The sequence below is a fragment of the Scheffersomyces stipitis genome, chromosome 2, assembly GCF_000209165.1.
Source record: "Scheffersomyces stipitis CBS 6054 chromosome 2, complete sequence".
NCBI lineage: Eukaryota > Fungi > Ascomycota > Pichiomycetes > Serinales > Debaryomycetaceae > Scheffersomyces > Scheffersomyces stipitis.
The window spans coordinates 1,289,359-1,306,712 of record NC_009042.1 but is presented as its reverse complement, the minus strand read 5'-3'; the positions used below and the strand labels follow the sequence as shown (position 1 = coordinate 1,306,712).

Genomic DNA, 17,354 nt, shown 5'->3' with positions numbered 1-17,354 from the left:
TCATATGGAGCTGTCAGGTGTCCTGCGTAACCTGGCTAGTTGGTAATGTCCTCCAACTATCTGATCACTCTTGTATTTTAGCGACTCTTCCTGGAATACTTGCCAGATCCGCTAATTAGAATTATCCGCAAATTTGACAGGGCTTTTTGTTCGTTATCTCACTTACGGCTATCTTTCATGACCCTCATTTATAGAGAGCAGGTGTTGCTCTTGATTCAATCCAGTAGTCAACCATTCTTCAAAACCGCACCAAAGACTGCGCCAGTTTGATAGTGAATGCATGCTCTAAAGTTGATTCCGCAGCGCACTGAAATTTGGCTGACGCAAAAGCCGTTTTCTTTATCGGCTCGTCTCTCTGTTTTGCCGACATTGGGTACTTATAATTACATTTATATATCTGTGTTAGGCTCAAATTATCCATGTTTGCATTCTTTCACATACAATCGATATACAATGTCCGAATGGGATGTTTCTGGGTCTCACAAGCAAGAACTACCAAATTACAGTCAGGATGATGAAATTACCTTCCTGTCTGAAAAGATCGAAGAATCTCCTCCAGCCGATGTGCCGACAAACGTAGATGCCGGCAAAAGATGGAGGTTCATGTTATGTAACAACTTCTTCAATTCTGATCTAAAGGTTTTTGTGTCGGCTAATTCTGTGGAGAAGTACAAATCATTCAAGAACTCTAGCAGCGCACAAGCTGTTCAATACGATCGCGAATTGCAACTGCAAGGCATTGGCATTCCGTTGATAAGAGCAGATGTTCACGATTTCCATGCTCACAAATTCTTAACTATAAAACGGTACTATGTAGATAAAGAAAAGATCGGGTCTCGAGGTTTTGATAGCAAGAAAGACTTGCATGACTTCTGTATCGTACGAAAACATCGACATGGTTCATATTCTACCTATGAATTGAAGTTTTCTCCTGATCCTAACGACATAAGCCAGGACTTCACCATTGTATTATTTAAGCATGGTGTATTACCAATTGCGGATTATGTGTACAGAGGTAGTCGATACAGGTGGATATACGAAACAAGGTCGTACGAGTCTCCCTATTGCTACTCCAATTACCTCTTGTCTCCGGGTCAGCATTCGATGACAGATAATTGGGACAAAGAAACAAACAAGTTGGAGAAATCCCTTGACCCTAATAACCCCTTGATAGGAGACTACATGCTGAAAGCATTCTCGTTAAAATCGCGTAACACTAAGAAAGAGTACTATTCTCCAATGCAACTAGCATCGTTGGACGAAAACAAGAACTACGACCCTTTTAGTCGCTTCAGGCAAAAAGCTGTGTTCACCATGAGAGACATGAACAATACGTCCGACCATCCCACGGTTGACCATGAAAGTATATATTCTGTGAATTTGGATGCTCTCACCAGTCTCTGCATAGCGTTAGTATTCAAACGTCGTGAAGATATCAAAGAAGAAGCGAGGAAGATATTAGAAAACTAGAGTTGAAATATACAATAACATAAATTACACACTTTCAGATACATTTAGTAGTCCTTAAATGGCTGTCAGAGTCTGGTGTCATCCCAGTAACTCACTTTAATGTAGGCCAATTCACCCGAATCATGAGTGTCACTACTAACTTGAGTACATGAAACTTCCAGCTTTCTTCCAATTCCTTTCTTCTTTCTCTTCTGTCTCTGATTCTGAAACTCAGCTTGGTGAAAACAGATTTCTGGTAGGCACGTATTTCTGCTCTATGTGTGGCAATTTATCACCTTCAACGGCATGTATTTTGTTCAAGGAAACTAAGAAAGCCGCGTGAAACTACTTCAATCTAACTTCGAGTTTGAAGAATACTTGAGCATGGCTAATATACTTTTGCAAATATATGCAGAAAACTCTTCATTCTAAAACAAGAATGATACATCCCGTGTATGACTTCAAGTTGATTACGCAATTTTGTCTATGCTTACTAGATGCTTGTCTTGCCAAAGACCTTGTCCAATTCGTTGACTTCTTCTTCATTCTTCAGCACTTTAACCTCCTGCTTATGTGGTTGCATTACTCCATCAAATGAAAACCCTGGAGCCACCTTTATCTGCTGGGTTTTGATCCATTGCTTATACTTCTTGACATCCTCATCGTTTTCGATTGCATTCTGGATCTGGAACTCTGTGCTCTTGATATCACGCAACCATGCTTGGATTTCTTCATCTGCCAAATTGATCTTGGGGGGAACTACAGTATTAGATAGAGTGGGAATAAGAACATCATAATTGGCATTTAGTGTTATTGCCTTGGGAGGTTGAAAGGCTGGGTTATTGATGAGAGGAACCTGTCTTAGAATGGGATCCGCTAGAAAAGTTAGTACGCTGAATGAAAGTATAGACAATTGATCTCTCCTAAGAAAAGGAACGAAGCTATAAAGGATACTTACGTCTTTCTGTGTCGTCCATAGTTGATGAAGAAGAGAGTGTAATTGTAGATTCTATGGAGAGACGACTGCAGAGAAAAAGTATATTTAACTAGTGCTCATAGTTAAGGATGATAGGATTTTTCACTTAATGAGAAATCAAGATTTATGTGAACTATTGAAGAGAGTCCAAGCTTTAAATAGAAGAAAAGTATCATAAGGAATACGAGACGTACGCATGTATCCATACTCTCGGATAATCTCACTAGCTAATTACTTTCGAGTGTATGCCACGAATTTTACACCAACTCCCATTCTTCATTTTACAATTCTCTAGAAACGTTAATTATAATATTATAGTACACAGATGAGTTTTAGATGCCAAAGCATCGAATCTAGCCGATTATGCATAAGACAAGTCTTGATGGCACAGATGCGTAAGAAACGTGAGCTGAACAGAATCAGAAACAGAACCATATTGAGATTATGGAACTTTTTGAATGAATAGAAGGCGAACAAATTTGAATAATCAGGTTAACTCCTAGCCGTGACGTTTTATAAAATTTAAATCACTTCTGAATCGTTTTTGTTCAAACTGGTTATCAAACCAACAGCTCAGTTGTCCTTATATTGACGAATAAGAATGTAAGCGTTTTCCTGTTTCAAGTTGGATAACGAACGGTAGCCACCTTCCAAACGCATCAACAAACCGCCAAAAGAAACATACACGGACATCTTGTCGTTGTCAGCATTTTCCTCAAACTTGTAGACAGTTCCGTACATTACGTAGTCGTAGTCATCGGCCAAAGACCTGTCATCTGGCTTGGGAGGTCTCCAGGAACCGTTGGAGGTCAACATGGAGGACTCATTTCCCAAAGAAGAAGCCAAGGTAATGGTCAAGGAGTCGTTTGCTTTCACAGGAAACAATTCACTGTTGATATCCAACGAGATCTTGATATCCTGCGAAGTGGAAGAATGACCTGTTATTCTCGAAACCTTGTTGTAACGGCCCGAGTCAGTCGACTCGACCACAAACATATCTTCAAACAAGATTCCCGACATGGCTTGCAATGACGAATTGGTGTAGATCTGAATAATGAAAGCTTGGATTCAGATGTAGATGAGATGAAAAATTTGGAATATCAATTGAAAGCACGTGACATTAATCATGTGAGATTAAACGTGATATATATCATCTGACTGAGTCCACACTTGCTTTTCGTTCGTTCCTTAAAATGCACCTCATTTGTGCGAGGATGGAACGCCCTTCCAATCAGGACTGGTGTAAACACAAATTGCCAAATATAGCCATCCCTGTCTCATCAGGATTCCATTTTCTAAGAAAAGATTTTTAGCACACCACGATTTGTAGAAGCTTCATAGTCTTCTTTATCCCAGCTAATATTCGATCCAGTATCTTGTTCTCATTTGGAGCACAGGTATAAACAGCATCAGCAGAGTTTGTAAGAGACATAAAGCTTCAAGAAGCGAGTCAGCGACTTTTTTCTTGTAACTAATTGTACAGTTAGAGAAGAGCTCCAGAAACAGGCTTCAGGCTTTGAATATCTACCAAGGAGTACAAACCGCCACATTCGTTTACACTGTAAATTTGAATCCTAGAGTTTCAATACAGCAACAGCCATATTTGGGAGAATCACAGCTAATTCAAATATCAAAATCGACTTGAATCACTTTCGCTAATTCACTCGTTTTTCTCAAGATCCTTATTTCACATTTTCAGTACACACTGAATACTTAAAAATTGATTCCACAATGTATTCCAAGACTGAAGAATTGTATGGGACAACCCAGAGAAAGTCGCCAGCTCAGCACAGAGGCTTGAAGGCTATTATAATAGCATCTTTGATGTTGGCCTCGTATTTTGTCATTTACCAGACTTCACAGCACTCGTTAGGAACTGAAGTTGCCAACTTCGGAACCTTCAAGAACTTTTTCGGCGTTGACCACTCACTGGATATTGTGAGAAGAGCTGACGAGACAACCGATAAGAACGCAGATAAAACAACTGAAGATAAAAAGACCACTGATGATAAAAAAACTGATGAAGATAAAAAGACCACTGAAAAGGCCACTGATAAAACCACTGAAAAGGAAACTGAAAAGGCTACCACTACAGAAAAGGACGCCAAGCAGACTGAAAAGCCTGCTGAGCAAAACAAGGACGACACAACTACATCTCATCACTTCACCTACGTTTTGAAAACTACTTCCACCGCAGCTACAAAAACTGGAGGTACTGCCAAGTCTGATAGTACTGGCAAAGCTGATAACTCTGACGATGATAATTCTGACGATAATTCTGACGATAATTCTGACGATTCGAAAAAGACCTCTGCTACTGCTGAAAGCAAGCCCGTTCCTATCTACAATCAGCCTGGTATACGGTTTGCGTTTGTCCTTGGAGGGTTCATTGTGTTCAATATGATTGCCATATGCGTCCATCACGTATATATGATGTTAACCAACTCGGCCAAGTCATACCGTAATGTCAGTCAGAACATTTCTCCCTTCTAGGCAAATATAAGAAATATAAAAAAAAGGATATAATAAATAGGAATAAATGATTTTTCAATGAGATATTGGAGGTCTTGGGCCATCTTACATAAATAGAAACATGTATAATAATGTGGATATATAATGTATATGTAGAATAAGTTCTGCTTGACCGGCGCAATTTTTGAAGAATCAAGCCGAAATCTTGCAAAACCAATGAGAATGATTGCAAAAGTAGAACTAAAGATTTATATTGGAGAGAAATTGATGTAGTATTGCAATACAGTATTTAAGCTCTCGGATCTTCACTTCGGCTCTAACTAATTGCTTATTCTGAAAAGCCTCCATTCGTGCATTTCGCTCAGCTCCGTTCCCATATTGAAGACTCTTCGGCATACTCCGAAGCTGAGCAAATGTAAGGAAAGTGTTAGAGAAGATCCATAAAAATTGAGTCAATCACAACAAAGACAGTAGATTTGGTTGAGACTTCTCTCTTGGGTCTACAATTACATTCTTCAACTGTGTCCTTAAGTACTTCGTACAGCTACATAATCAATCTTCAGAACTCTTGAAGAGTATTCGGGTTTGTAGTCAGCCTACCTGCACCCAAACAGTTGCAATTTATTTTATAGATAGCATTTTAAGAAGAATTTATTCCAAGAATGAATTGGAGAAATATATAGAACCATTGTATTCTTTTCATAACCATATTTTTTAAGTTCCAAGCAGGCTAATCACTTCATGTATGACTTTTGAATCTGATTCTATTATTTAGCCACTTTCAATTTCCTTATAAAGGTCCGTTCCCTCTGCTCTTTGGATTTCTCCAGATTTCGAATTTTTTTACTTTCAACTTTCATACCATCGAAAAAGAATTTCAGCAAATTTCACATTTCATAAACAGTTCGTCAGATGCACCGTCTCCCGCCTTTGACCACCAGAATAGTCCAAGTCTCCTGTGCCATTATCTGGTGTCTTGTAGCCGCTGGGCCCGTTTTTGGGTTTGCTGCGCTCAAGCCTATCCTCATAAGTGAAGGCATTTATAGGGAGAGATGTGAGGCTTCTTCTGCCGGGTTGGCCCTCTGTGATGAGCAGGATTTGTCGTTGAATTTCCTCTTTACACTTGCATGCATGGTGACTAATATTTGTGCTCTTCCAGTCGGATCCATTCTTGACTCGTTTGGGCCAAAAGTTACGGGCATAATCGGCTCTATATTGTTGGCTCTCGGTGGCTTGACGATGAGTTTTGCAGCCCACATTTCGTTTGTAGATCCATATCTAACCGGTTATACTTTTTTGGCATTGGCTGGTCCATTCGTGTTCATCTCCTGTTTTCAATTGGCCAACAGCTTTCCAAAGAACTCGGGCCTCGTATTGGCTTTACTCACTGGTGCTTTCGATTCATCTTCAGCTTTATTCCTATTCTACAGATTGTACTATACCGAAATTCTGCAGTTGCCATTATCTAGGTTTTTCAGCTACTATTTGGCCGTACCAGTATTTATTTTCGTAGCCCAGGTGTTCATCATGCCTACAGAATCGTACAAAACAATCGGAACATTAGCCAAAATTGCTGAAACCGGAATTGACGAGACTGGAAGACCTTTGGATGACGATTTATTACTTCCAGAGGACCGCAATGATGATTCCACAATTCGTTCAGAATTTATCATCCAGCCTTCTATCACGGAAACAACTTCCTTGTTAATGCATAGAGCCTCTTTTGGTAACGCCAGAAGAGCATCAGTGATTCTGCGAAATTCTATAGCTTCCAGAAACTCAATGAAGTCAGTCTACGAACAGGAGGCAGATGCTATACTTACCCACAAATCTGGTGGAGTATTTGGCATCTTGCACGGTTATCCTATAACAGAGCAGTTCCATTCATGGTGGTTCTACTTGATGACGATTTTTACCACCATCCAGATGTTGAGAATTAACTTCTTTGTCGCCACAGTCAAGGCTCAGGAATTATACTTATACAATGGAGATGAAGAGATAGCAACTGCTATTAACCAATTCTTTGACTTGGCTCTACCTCTAGGAGGATTAATCGCTATTCCTTTCATAGGATTGATTCTAGACAACTTGACCACACTAGCAGTATTGTATATCTTGACAATCTTATCAGTTTTCATAGGAGTAATGGGCTTTTTTTCATGGTTACCTGCTACGTATGCTGGAATCATGGCCCTTGTCGTTTACCGTCCGTTTTACTACACCGCTATCAGTGATATCAGTGCCAAAATATTTGGCTACGATAATTTCGGCACTATCTACGGAACCATCATTGCCTTTTCAGGTTTCTGTAATATCCTACAACAGGTATTTGACAAGGTAACACACGAGGTCTTCCATATGAACCCTACCCCAGTCAACCTTTCTCTTACAGCACTCACTGCTATCATTGGCTCATTGATGGTGGCTTACGTGAGATCGAAGGAATTGGAATTAAAGAGAAAAAACTTGGAAATCGAAGCACTGGAAGCTGCCAGTGAGTTCATTCCTACGTAGAGCATCAAAGTATAAGAAATTTAACACCAAGACTAATACATCGTTCTCTCCAAAGGTGTTATCATGTAAGCATGAACAGGTGCGTAGAATGAATCGACATCAATTAATAGAATCAGCTTCAGGGAACTTCTGCAGAGTTATTATCCACCTCGTATCCTAAGGGTTATTGTGGAACTTAAGATATGTTCAATATCTCTTTGATTCACTAGCTTCCTTTAAAGATAAGTGAGATCACAAAAAATTCGTCTAGTTGTACCCTACGAACCTGAAGAATGACATATTCTATAAATCCTACTCGTATCGCTAGATAGACTACTAAAGTTCATGCTGTATATTATGCTATTGTAGACTCTGTCTAAGTTTACGTTTCTTTCTTTCCTGCTCACGTACGAGATCAGGATCTAATGCTATGAGTTTGGGAATGCAACTAACAGGCTCTCCCGCATAGTCTTCACGAATAATAGTGGGTTTAGTATCTTTATCTCTGCCAGTAGACGCTCTTTTAAGTCCAATTTTAGTAGAATCAGAAGTGCTTCGAGTATCCGTACTTCTTTCGTTCGAAGTTTGTTCTTCTTTAGCTTCCCTTTCTGGGAAAGTTAGGATATCAGGCAAAAACAGGCTCATTATTTCTTCTTGTTCTTAGCTGCTTCCTTTTCTTGTCTTTCGATTTGTCTACGCGATCCCTTGATCAATTCCAAATGACCAACTCTGCTGGCAATCAACTTTTCAGTCGAAGACATCAACTGACTCAGATGGACCTTAGCTAACTTTTGGGCCAGCTTGGCTACAGACTTCTTAGGCTTGATGATCCTAGGAGCGGCACCCTTTGGGTTAGTCTGTTTCTTGGTGACTCTGGCAGGAGCTTTGGACTTGAGCTTTATCTTCCCTTGAGCCATTTTGGAGAACAGTGCAAGGAGAGTGAAGTAATAAGATAAAGCAGATAAAGTTTATCTCATCGCAGTGAAAAGTTACTATGTCACGTGACAACTCAAGTACTCCAAGTAGACAAACTCTTTATCCATATTCACTTCGGTGCCATTGGCCATTGAATGAGTCTCGCAAAGTAAAGTGGAGCTGTACATGATGGTATGTTTGAATATGTGGACATTTTAGTCTCTTGTTTCGTATTGATTCGTGGTGTAATATTTATGGATCTTGATACACTACCACGAGATGCTGAGATGAAATAGAGTGATGATTTAGTGGTTAAACAAAAGGCAATAAAATAGACAAAAATGTGTAATTTTTCACAAATGTAATTGTACGCTATTTAACCAATATGGTTTACATGCTCAAGCAGTTTATTCTACTTCCGTAGAAATATACACCATAGAACTTCTCACTTATTCTCTCCATATAATCTCTCCATCTCGCTATCGCATCGCAGAAAGAGTCAGATTTATTTTTGACTCCTGTACTAATTACTCGCGAAAAATTACATATAAGCTGAAAAGTTTCACTCCACCAATGTTCAATCTCTTTTCTTCACGTCTTGTCTCTGTTCAGCTAGTCTGTAGTGCTACCGCTTCCAGTCCCCGTCGTCTGCTCCTGGTTATTGCTGTTTTCAGCCAAACCTAATCTGACGTGACTTTTCTCCAAAGTCATCTCATCTCATATCATCTCGTATATTCTTCAGTCCTTCACTATGACGGATTTCCTCATTTTGCCTGGCCCCAGAGCCCTTTCCACCTTCAGAGTGTCCAATTTGGTTGGTGAGATCGAGCTGGTATTGCAAAAGTCTGATATTATCGAATCGGTTGCCTCATCTTACACCCACTACATCTCGCTTTCTCAGAAATTGTCTGAGAAGCAGTTGGACTTGGTGAAGATCTTGCTTCACTACGATACGCCTGTTGACACCAACGATGCTTTATCGGCCAGTTTGGTATCGCTTTCGACAATTAGTGGCGATAGTGATGTATCACTTATCCAATTGCCCGAAAACACCCACTTAATTCGTGTGTTACCTCGTCCTGGAACCATCTCTCCTTGGTCTTCCAAAGCTACCGATATTGCCCAAATCTGTGGTTTGAATGAACAGATTGAACGTATCGAAAGGGGTTTGTCGCTTTTGATCAAGACCAAACCAGGTTTCGACTTGGGCGCCCATTTGAATTCTGAGGGCAAGTTCTTGACCTCGGTGTTCGATAGAATGACTCAAACCTTGTACTTTGACTCAAACGCTCCTAAGTACGACGACCTTTTCGCTCACCACAAGCCCAAGCCACTTGTGCACGTTGATATCCTCTCTAACAAAGAGAACTTATTGACGGCCAACAAGCAATTGGGTCTTGCTCTTGATTCTGGAGAGATCGACTACTTGATTCATGCCTTTGGTGAGACTATAGGTAGAAATCCAACCGACGTTGAGCTCTTTATGTTTGCTCAAGTCAACTCTGAGCACTGTCGTCATAAGATCTTTAATGCCGACTGGACCATTGACGACATTAAGAAAGACTTGTCATTGTTCAAGATGATCAGAAACACCCACAATAAGAATCCACAATACACTATCTCAGCCTACTCTGACAACGCTGCCGTTTTTGAAGGCCCAGAAGGCTACGTCTTCACTCCAGAATTCGCATCAAAAAAATGGACCTCCACCAAAGAAAAGGTCCACACTTTGGTCAAGGTCGAAACTCACAACCATCCAACTGCTGTCTCGCCATTTGCTGGTGCCGCTACTGGCTCAGGAGGTGAAATCAGAGACGAAGGTGCTGTTGGACGTGGTTCGAAGTCGAAAGCAGGTTTGGCCGGATTCTCCGTTTCCGACTTGAACATCCCAGAATTACCCCAACCATGGGAAAGAGACATCGGCAAGCCTAACCATATTGCCTCTTCGTTGGACATCATGCTCGAGGCCCCCATCGGTTCTGCTGCCTTCAACAACGAGTTTGGAAGACCAGCCATCAACGGTTACTTTCGTACGTTGACTACCGAGGTCACTAACCACAAAGGTCAAACTGAATTCCGAGGTTTCCACAAGCCAATCATGTTGGCTGGTGGTATGGGTGCTATCCGTCCCGACTTGGCTCTCAAGAATATGAAAATCACTCCCGGTGCTAAATTGATCGTTCTTGGAGGTCAATCAATGTTGATTGGACTCGGAGGCGGTGCTGCCTCATCAGTTTCGTCCGGTGAGGGTTCGGCTGACTTGGACTTTGCATCTGTTCAAAGAGGTAACCCGGAAATCCAGAGAAGAGCTCAGCAAGTCATTGATGCCTGTGTTTCTCTTGGAGTTTCAGGTAATCCAATCCAGTCAATTCACGACGTTGGTGCTGGTGGGTTATCAAATGCTTTGCCAGAATTGGTTCATGACAACGACTTGGGTGCGAAATTTGAGTTGCGTCTGATTTTGTCGTTGGAGCCCGGAATGTCTCCTATGGAAATCTGGTGTAACGAGTCACAAGAAAGATACGTCATGGGTGTTGCTCCAGAGAACTTAGATTTGTTCTCCAAGATTTGTGAAAGAGAGAGAGCTCCTTTTGCTGTTGTTGGTGAAGCTACTGTAGAACAGAGATTGATCTTAACGGATTCTTTGTTGAACACCACGCCTATCGATTTGGAGATGTCCGTGTTGTTTGGGAAGCCACCCAAAATGTCTAGAACTGCTGTAACTCAAGACTTGCAGTTGAAGCCTTTCACTACTCAGTCTTTGAACTTAGACGAATCCATATCTAGAGTGTTACAGTTGCCAGCCGTTGGTTCCAAAAACTTCTTGATCACCATCGGTGACAGATTCATCACCGGGTTGGTCGACCGTGACCAGATGGTAGGCCCTTGGCAAGTTCCTGTTGCTGATTGTGGTGTCACAGCCACATCTCTCGGTGACGAAATCTTGAAAACTGGTGAAGCTATGGCCATGGGAGAAAAACCAACATTGGCTTTGATCTCAGCTTCTGCTTCTGCTAAGATGTGTGTAGCAGAATCGTTGTTGAACGTTCTTGCTGCTGATGTTCCATCTTTGGACCACATCAAGTTGTCCGCTAACTGGATGTCTGCTGCTGCTCACGACGGTGAAGGTGCCAAGTTGTACGAAGCTGTCCAGGCCATCGGTTTGGACTTGTGTCCAGACTTGGGTATCTCCATTCCGGTAGGTAAGGACTCCATGTCCATGAAGATGAAGTGGGATGACAAGGAAGTTACAGCTCCTTTGGCTCTTACCATTACCGCTTTTGCTCCTGTAGACAACACTAGCAACACATGGACTCCACAGTTGCAAAATGTCGAGTCATCAATTTTGGTTTTGGTAGACTTAGCTGCTAAGACCAAGAAGGCTTTGGGTGGTTCTGCCTTGGCTCAAGTGTACAAAGAAGTCGGAAATGCTGCACCTACAGTTCACTCCAACGAGGTACTCAAGTCTTTCTTGCAATCATTGATAGTGTTGCATAAACAGTTCGATGTCTTGGCTTACCATGACAGATCGGAGGGTGGTTTGATAACCACTGTCTTGGAAATGGCCTTTGCAGCCAGATCTGGTGTAGAATTAGACATCACAAGTGACGACTTGTTGACAGAGTTGTTCAACGAAGAGTTGGGTGCAGTTTTCCAGATTAAGGCTCTGGATCTTACCAAGTTCAAAGAAGTATTTTCTACTAACAACATCTCTGAAGAGTATATCAGCGTGATTGGTAGACCTAACTTCACCTCCCAAGACATCAATGTCACATTCAACGGTTCTGTTGCTTACAGCAACACCCGTAGCAAGTTGCAGGAGTTATGGGCTTCTACTTCTTACCATATTCAGAAGTTGAGAGACAACCCTACGACTTCCACACAAGAATACGCAGCTATTGCTGACGATAACGATCCAGGTTTGTCTTACCAGTTGACTTTCGATGTCTCAAAAGATATCACAGCCAAGTTCACTGAAGACAGAAAGCCCAAGGTTGCTATCTTGAGAGAACAGGGTGTGAACTCACAACAGGAAATGGCATTCTCGTTCCAACAAGCTGGTTTTGACGTCTACGATGTCCACATGTCGGATATATTGACCGGTAGAGTCACATTGGACGACTTTGTAGGTCTTGCTGCCTGTGGTGGTTTCTCATACGGTGATGTTCTTGGTGCTGGTGCTGGTTGGGCCAAGTCTGTGCTCTTCAACGACCGCGCTAGAGCTGAGTTCAAGAGATTCTTCCAGGACAGAAACGATACATTCGCTTTTGGAGCCTGTAACGGGTGTCAGTTCTTCTCCAGGATAGCTGAGTTGATTCCCGGTACAGACAACTGGCCAACTTTCGAGAGAAATTTGTCGGAACAGTACGAAGCCAGATTCGTCATGGTCGAAGTTGACAACTCTGAAAAGAACAAGTCTATCTTCTTGCAACACATGAAGGGTTCCAAATTGCCAATTGCTGTGGCCCATGGTGAAGGAAGAGCTTACTTTGAACACGCTGAAGCCAAAGACGCCTTTGACTATAGCGTCGTGAGATTCGTGGACAACTACGGTAATGCCACTGAACAGTATCCATTCAACCCTAACGGTTCTCCAGAAGGTATTGCCGGTATCAGAAACGAAAACGGTAGAGTGTTGGCTATGATGCCTCATCCAGAAAGAGTCACCAGAAAGGAATCCAACTCTTGGTACCCTGTTGAACAAGGAAACACTTGGGGCGGTTACGGACCATGGATCCAGTTGTTCAGATCTGCCAGAGAATGGGTTGGCGACAACTTCTGATTGTATTATGATGTTTTACGAAAAATAGTATGTTTAATTTTGTATAGACAATAAGATTTAAAATAGAGAATTCACTACTGCAAATGTAGTTACAGACTATACTATCAGAAAATTATCGTATTACCTCATTTTTTGAATGCACCACTACATAGCTACCTATTTCTGTGGTTCACACTATTTGCTATTGAATCTATTTACCTGGTATATCAATTCTCGTAGGTACATAAATTGGAATGGGTGCAAATATCAACCTGCATACAACCATATCCTTTCGCTCACAAAAATTCTCTTCAAAAAGGTCGTGTGCGTTCAAAGTGAAAATTTTCAGTCTGAAAGCCTATAGAAAAAAATTTTCTCGCTGTATACTTTCAATACTTACCACTCTTCTTCATCCAAACTATATTTCAAACATGGTTTCTGCTATTTTGTCCAAGAAGAGAAAGCTCGTCGCCGATGGTGTTTTCTACGCCGAATTAAACGAATTCTTCACCAGAGAATTGGCTGAACAAGGTTACGCTGGTGTTGAAGTCAGAAAGACCCCAACCAAGTTGGAAGTCATTGTCAAGGCTTCTAACACCCAAGGTGTTTTGGGTGAACAAGGTAGAAGAATCCACGAATTGACCTCTTTGTTGGTCAAGAGATTCAAGCTCTCCCCAGAAGGTATTGTCATCTATGCCGAAAGAGTTGAAGAAAGAGGTTTGTCTGCCGCTGTCCAAGCCGAAGGTTTGAAGGCCAAGTTGTTGTCTGGTTTGCCAATCAGAAGAGCTGCTTACGGTGTCTTGAGATTCGCCATGGGTGCTGGTGCCAAGGGTGTTGAAGTTGTCATCTCCGGTAAGTTGAGAGCTGCCAGAGCCAAGTCCCAGAAGTACTCTGACGGTTTCATGATCCACTCTGGTCAACCAACCAAGGACTTCATCGACATTGCCATCAGACACGTCTTGATGAGACAAGGTGTCTTGGGTATCAAGGTCAAGATCATGAAGGACCCAGCTGCCAACAGATTCGGTCCAAAGTCCTTGCCAGATGCTGTCAAGATTTCTGAAGCCAAGGATGAAGACGAAGTCATCCCAGCTCCAACTGTCAAGAGCTACAAGGCTCAACCAGAAGCTGAAGCTCCAGTTGCTGAAGCTACTGCTTAAGATGTTTGTTTGTAGTTTGATTGTAATATAAATTAATATCTTTGAATTGGCGTAGAGTAGTACAGACAAGTGAATTCACGTGCGCATTAACGTGATCCAAACCTCAGAATCACATGACTCAGAACGTGACCCGTATTCTTAGTGCCGAGGCACTGCCGATCGAATGATCGCCCGAACAATAATATTCGGACTTGAGCAGGTCGTGCAGCAGCGATGACTACTGAATCATAGGATTGGGCCACAGAATCAGTCAGCGAAAACGCAGGGCGATGAGACGGATATGAGGAAGACGAGATGGACCAGCGATGGGCTAACCACCCCATCCGTAATTAAGAGTGGGCCACGCCGACAATTGCGCTACCATTGGCTTCTATTATTTGAAGACCCTACCTTGTTACCGGTATTTTTCACCGTAAATGCTGAGATCAAAAGCTGAAATTGCGAGAAGGGCTGAAAATGCGAGATTTGTCGATTTCAAATTCCCATTAGCCGCTGTGAAGAAATTCAGCCACACAAAGCGGCCAATGTGGAGACTCTCCTGTTTACTAATCTGAGTCGTATTCTGGTTATCTCTTGGTGACGTAACTATTATTACTTCCCCTCCTGGGTTAAACTCCTGTGAACTGAATCATGTGGGCTTATATTTTTTTGTTATCTGCCGTCGGCGCTACGGTACTAGAACTCCGGCCGGAAGTGCAGGAACGCTTGCCCATCGTGGCAATCTCCATTCACCCAGCGCAAAAACCGTTTCTGCCATGGCAGCTTCCTTTTCTCCTTTTATCGCAAGACCAACCGGGTAGTCCGATCTTTATACGGTCGTAATCAGGGGCGGCCGCGTAACAAACACGAGCAAAGATAAGCTTGACTTTCTGAGGATTCCAAATGGCAAACATCTCAATTCTGCCATTGGCCATCTTGTCATTTTTCGGCAATAGCGCACAGCAATAGGAGAGGAATTTTTCACGCTGGAGATATCCCTCGGACTGAAAATTTTCGGAGTACCCCATATTAGCTGAGCAATAAGTTTGACATGACTCTAATTTTTTTTTAATTTTTTTTTCTGAGGCATACGGACGTTAATATCCACAGCGACTATCTGAAAACTATATAAGGAGGTCCATCCCCCGGAGAGAAGAGGAAAGACATTTTGTTGTTCTTGACCACAATACATATTTGCATCTTACTAATATACTTCTTTGAGAAAGATTATACTAGTACAAGTTCTAAGTGACTAAAGCCTACCAAACAATCATAACACACAGCATAGTATTTAATACTAGCATAAACTTCTACAGTTCACAGATACATACAATGCCAAAGTTTTTGACTTTATCTACGGAGGTTTCTGAACCATTCGTCATCCCAAACGTCTCGCCTGTCTCTTCGCCCAAGGTGGAAGCCGTCAGCGCCACATACCTGCCAGGAGCCGTTTCTCCTTTGTTGATTGTTGAGGAAGCAAAGAAGGAGAACGACGAGGATGCCACCTTGATCTCTACCAGATCCATGTCTACCATCGAGTTGAACTAGACATGAGAGTCTACTACTTGTTACGATCACGACATGACATTTTTTGGGTTAGTGCATTTTTCAGTTCGGGTTACATGATTTTATCTATTCAGTATTATTTATAGAGATACCAATAAAACATTAAATTAGAAAACGACATGTAGAAGTATGAAGAAGTTGATTGAAAGGGCTTCAACAAGCTGGCAGTGGATCCATTAAGATTAACCTCCCTTAAAACATGTAATTGGAGAGCTCAATCTTCATCGTCTGTAGTTGGTTGCTGTTTAGGTTGTTTTCAGTACTGATAAATTGCCTGTTTCCAGCTGTTTCAGATTTTCAATTATTCAGCATCGCACATGGGAAAAGAAGATAAGCTACACTGAAATTCAGGAACATAAACATTGCTATATACACGGCATAACTAGGCATAGATTGATCCGAGGTAGAAGGACAGATAGTAGATTCTGGAAACTGTACGATAGATTGTGGTCCGTAATCTTGTCAAAAGTGGATTCTTACATGTCAATTTTGACTTCTTGGCTCACGTAAAATTTCCAAAATTTTATTCAATTGATTTCTCTTGAACTTGGCTTTCACTTGATTTTTCATTGACCAGCGTAATTAAGAGAGTCTTCTCTTAGGTGACATGTATCTTGACCACAATCTTCAATTCCTATATCCATAATCTTCGCGTCACCTAGAACAACGGATAGAACTCGTTGTATTTCTTGACATAGTAGCCAGTAGACAAACCACCCAAGACAACCAATGCCAAAGGGACTGGCTTCTTGAACTGAGTAGGGATAGCTCTTCCGAGTCCAGCCAAGAGCAACGTGGCCGAGGTACCCACTGCCAATTCCAAGCCCCAATCAGCATTCTGCTTCAACAAGTAAGCAGCGGAGCCATACAAAGCAGAGAAAGTGAGCCCTGCTACAATGGAAGGAACGGAGCCCTTCTTGACGTAACCCATGACTCCACCAACGGCACAGAGTCCGGAGAGTGTGATGGCAGGATGTTCCATAATGTTAGAGAAAAGTGGAGAACCGTAGATATCGGATATAAGCTATGGGATAGAAATCTGACTAGCTATACGAAACAAGACGTAGAAGTACAGCTGTAGGATTTAAAAAGGACTAGACAAAGCGGATAGATGGATATTAATACCCAGCTGTGTAGCAGAAGTTCGTGACTGGAAAAATAGTCGGGCAATTTTTCTTCACTTTGGAGCAGGAGTTAAATGGAGGAGTTGAATTTTCACCTGCTGGAGTTGGCGATGTTTTTTGACCCGCAGCCTAATCTCGGCATTCCTAGTGAAGTGGATTAAATGGCTGCGGTGGCGTGACGAGAGTCATATGATCTCATATATATTCCGGTGGTTGATTCGGCAGTGGCTTCTGATTGGATATTGAAGGGTGGTTAGTACAAAGTTTGGGGCTACCTAGATACTTGTGATTTCTGACTAGGTCAAATTCTGTGCCAGATATTTAGGGTGTAAAGAAAATTGTGTACGTAGTGGCCGAACTCTACCATCTAGCAGCCTTTCTCATATTGGAACTCTGTAGAATCAAAGCTGTACCATTGGGCCATTGTAGCACTGTAGAAGAGATGACTCTGACCATAA

General features: G+C 41.9%; 8 protein-coding genes across 8 annotated transcripts; 4 read left to right on the top strand and 4 right to left on the bottom strand. All coding sequences in view use genetic code 12, as the record gives it.

Moving 5' to 3' along the window:
- Positions 1 to 453: 453 nt before the first annotated feature.
- Positions 454 to 1,470, top strand: PICST_29838 (hypothetical protein; the record flags this gene model as incomplete). Its single annotated transcript, XM_001382981.1, has 1 exon — positions 454 to 1,470. One exon carries the CDS (start codon positions 454 to 456, stop codon positions 1,468 to 1,470), a length of 1,017 nt encoding a protein of 338 aa, XP_001383018.2.
- A 472-nt stretch (positions 1,471 to 1,942) lies between these two features.
- PICST_29837 (hypothetical protein) lies at positions 1,943 to 2,426 on the bottom strand (the record flags this gene model as incomplete). The annotated part of the gene is made up of 2 exons (XM_001382433.1): positions 1,943 to 2,325; positions 2,408 to 2,426. 2 exons carry the CDS (start codon positions 2,424 to 2,426, stop codon positions 1,943 to 1,945), a joined length of 402 nt encoding a protein of 133 aa, XP_001382470.2.
- Positions 2,427 to 2,708: 282 nt separating this feature from the next.
- On the bottom strand, positions 2,709 to 3,445 carry RPB8 (16-kDa RNA polymerase subunit (common to polymerases I, II and III); the record flags this gene model as incomplete). The annotated part of the gene is made up of 1 exon (XM_001382432.1): positions 2,709 to 3,445. One exon carries the CDS (start codon positions 3,443 to 3,445, stop codon positions 2,999 to 3,001), a length of 447 nt encoding a protein of 148 aa, XP_001382469.1. The 3' UTR covers positions 2,709 to 2,998.
- Positions 3,446 to 5,809: 2,364 nt separating this feature from the next.
- On the top strand, positions 5,810 to 7,411 carry PICST_29834 (predicted protein; the record flags this gene model as incomplete). The annotated part of the gene is made up of 1 exon (XM_001382980.1): positions 5,810 to 7,411. One exon carries the CDS (start codon positions 5,810 to 5,812, stop codon positions 7,409 to 7,411), a length of 1,602 nt encoding a protein of 533 aa, XP_001383017.2.
- A 339-nt stretch (positions 7,412 to 7,750) lies between these two features.
- On the bottom strand, positions 7,751 to 8,307 carry PICST_29833 (predicted protein; the record flags this gene model as incomplete). Its single annotated transcript, XM_001382431.1, has 2 exons — positions 7,751 to 7,998; positions 8,088 to 8,307. 2 exons carry the CDS (start codon positions 8,305 to 8,307, stop codon positions 7,751 to 7,753), a joined length of 468 nt encoding a protein of 155 aa, XP_001382468.2.
- Positions 8,308 to 8,910: 603 nt separating this feature from the next.
- Positions 8,911 to 13,163, top strand: ADE6 (5'-phosphoribosylformyl glycinamidine synthetase). The gene has a single exon (XM_001382979.1). The coding sequence runs from the start codon at positions 9,057 to 9,059 to the stop codon at positions 13,086 to 13,088; it is 4,032 nt and encodes a 1,343-aa protein (XP_001383016.2). The 5' UTR covers positions 8,911 to 9,056; the 3' UTR covers positions 13,089 to 13,163.
- A 326-nt stretch (positions 13,164 to 13,489) lies between these two features.
- On the top strand, positions 13,490 to 14,271 carry PICST_82366 (40S ribosomal protein S3). Its single transcript, XM_001382978.1, has one exon. It carries the CDS (start codon positions 13,499 to 13,501, stop codon positions 14,225 to 14,227), a length of 729 nt encoding a protein of 242 aa, XP_001383015.1. The 5' UTR covers positions 13,490 to 13,498; the 3' UTR covers positions 14,228 to 14,271.
- A 2,159-nt stretch (positions 14,272 to 16,430) lies between these two features.
- On the bottom strand, positions 16,431 to 16,754 carry PICST_56142 (predicted protein; the record flags this gene model as incomplete). Its single annotated transcript, XM_001382430.1, has 1 exon — positions 16,431 to 16,754. The coding sequence occupies one exon, from the start codon at positions 16,752 to 16,754 to the stop codon at positions 16,431 to 16,433; it is 324 nt and encodes a 107-aa protein (XP_001382467.1).
- Positions 16,755 to 17,354: the final 600 nt, after the last annotated feature.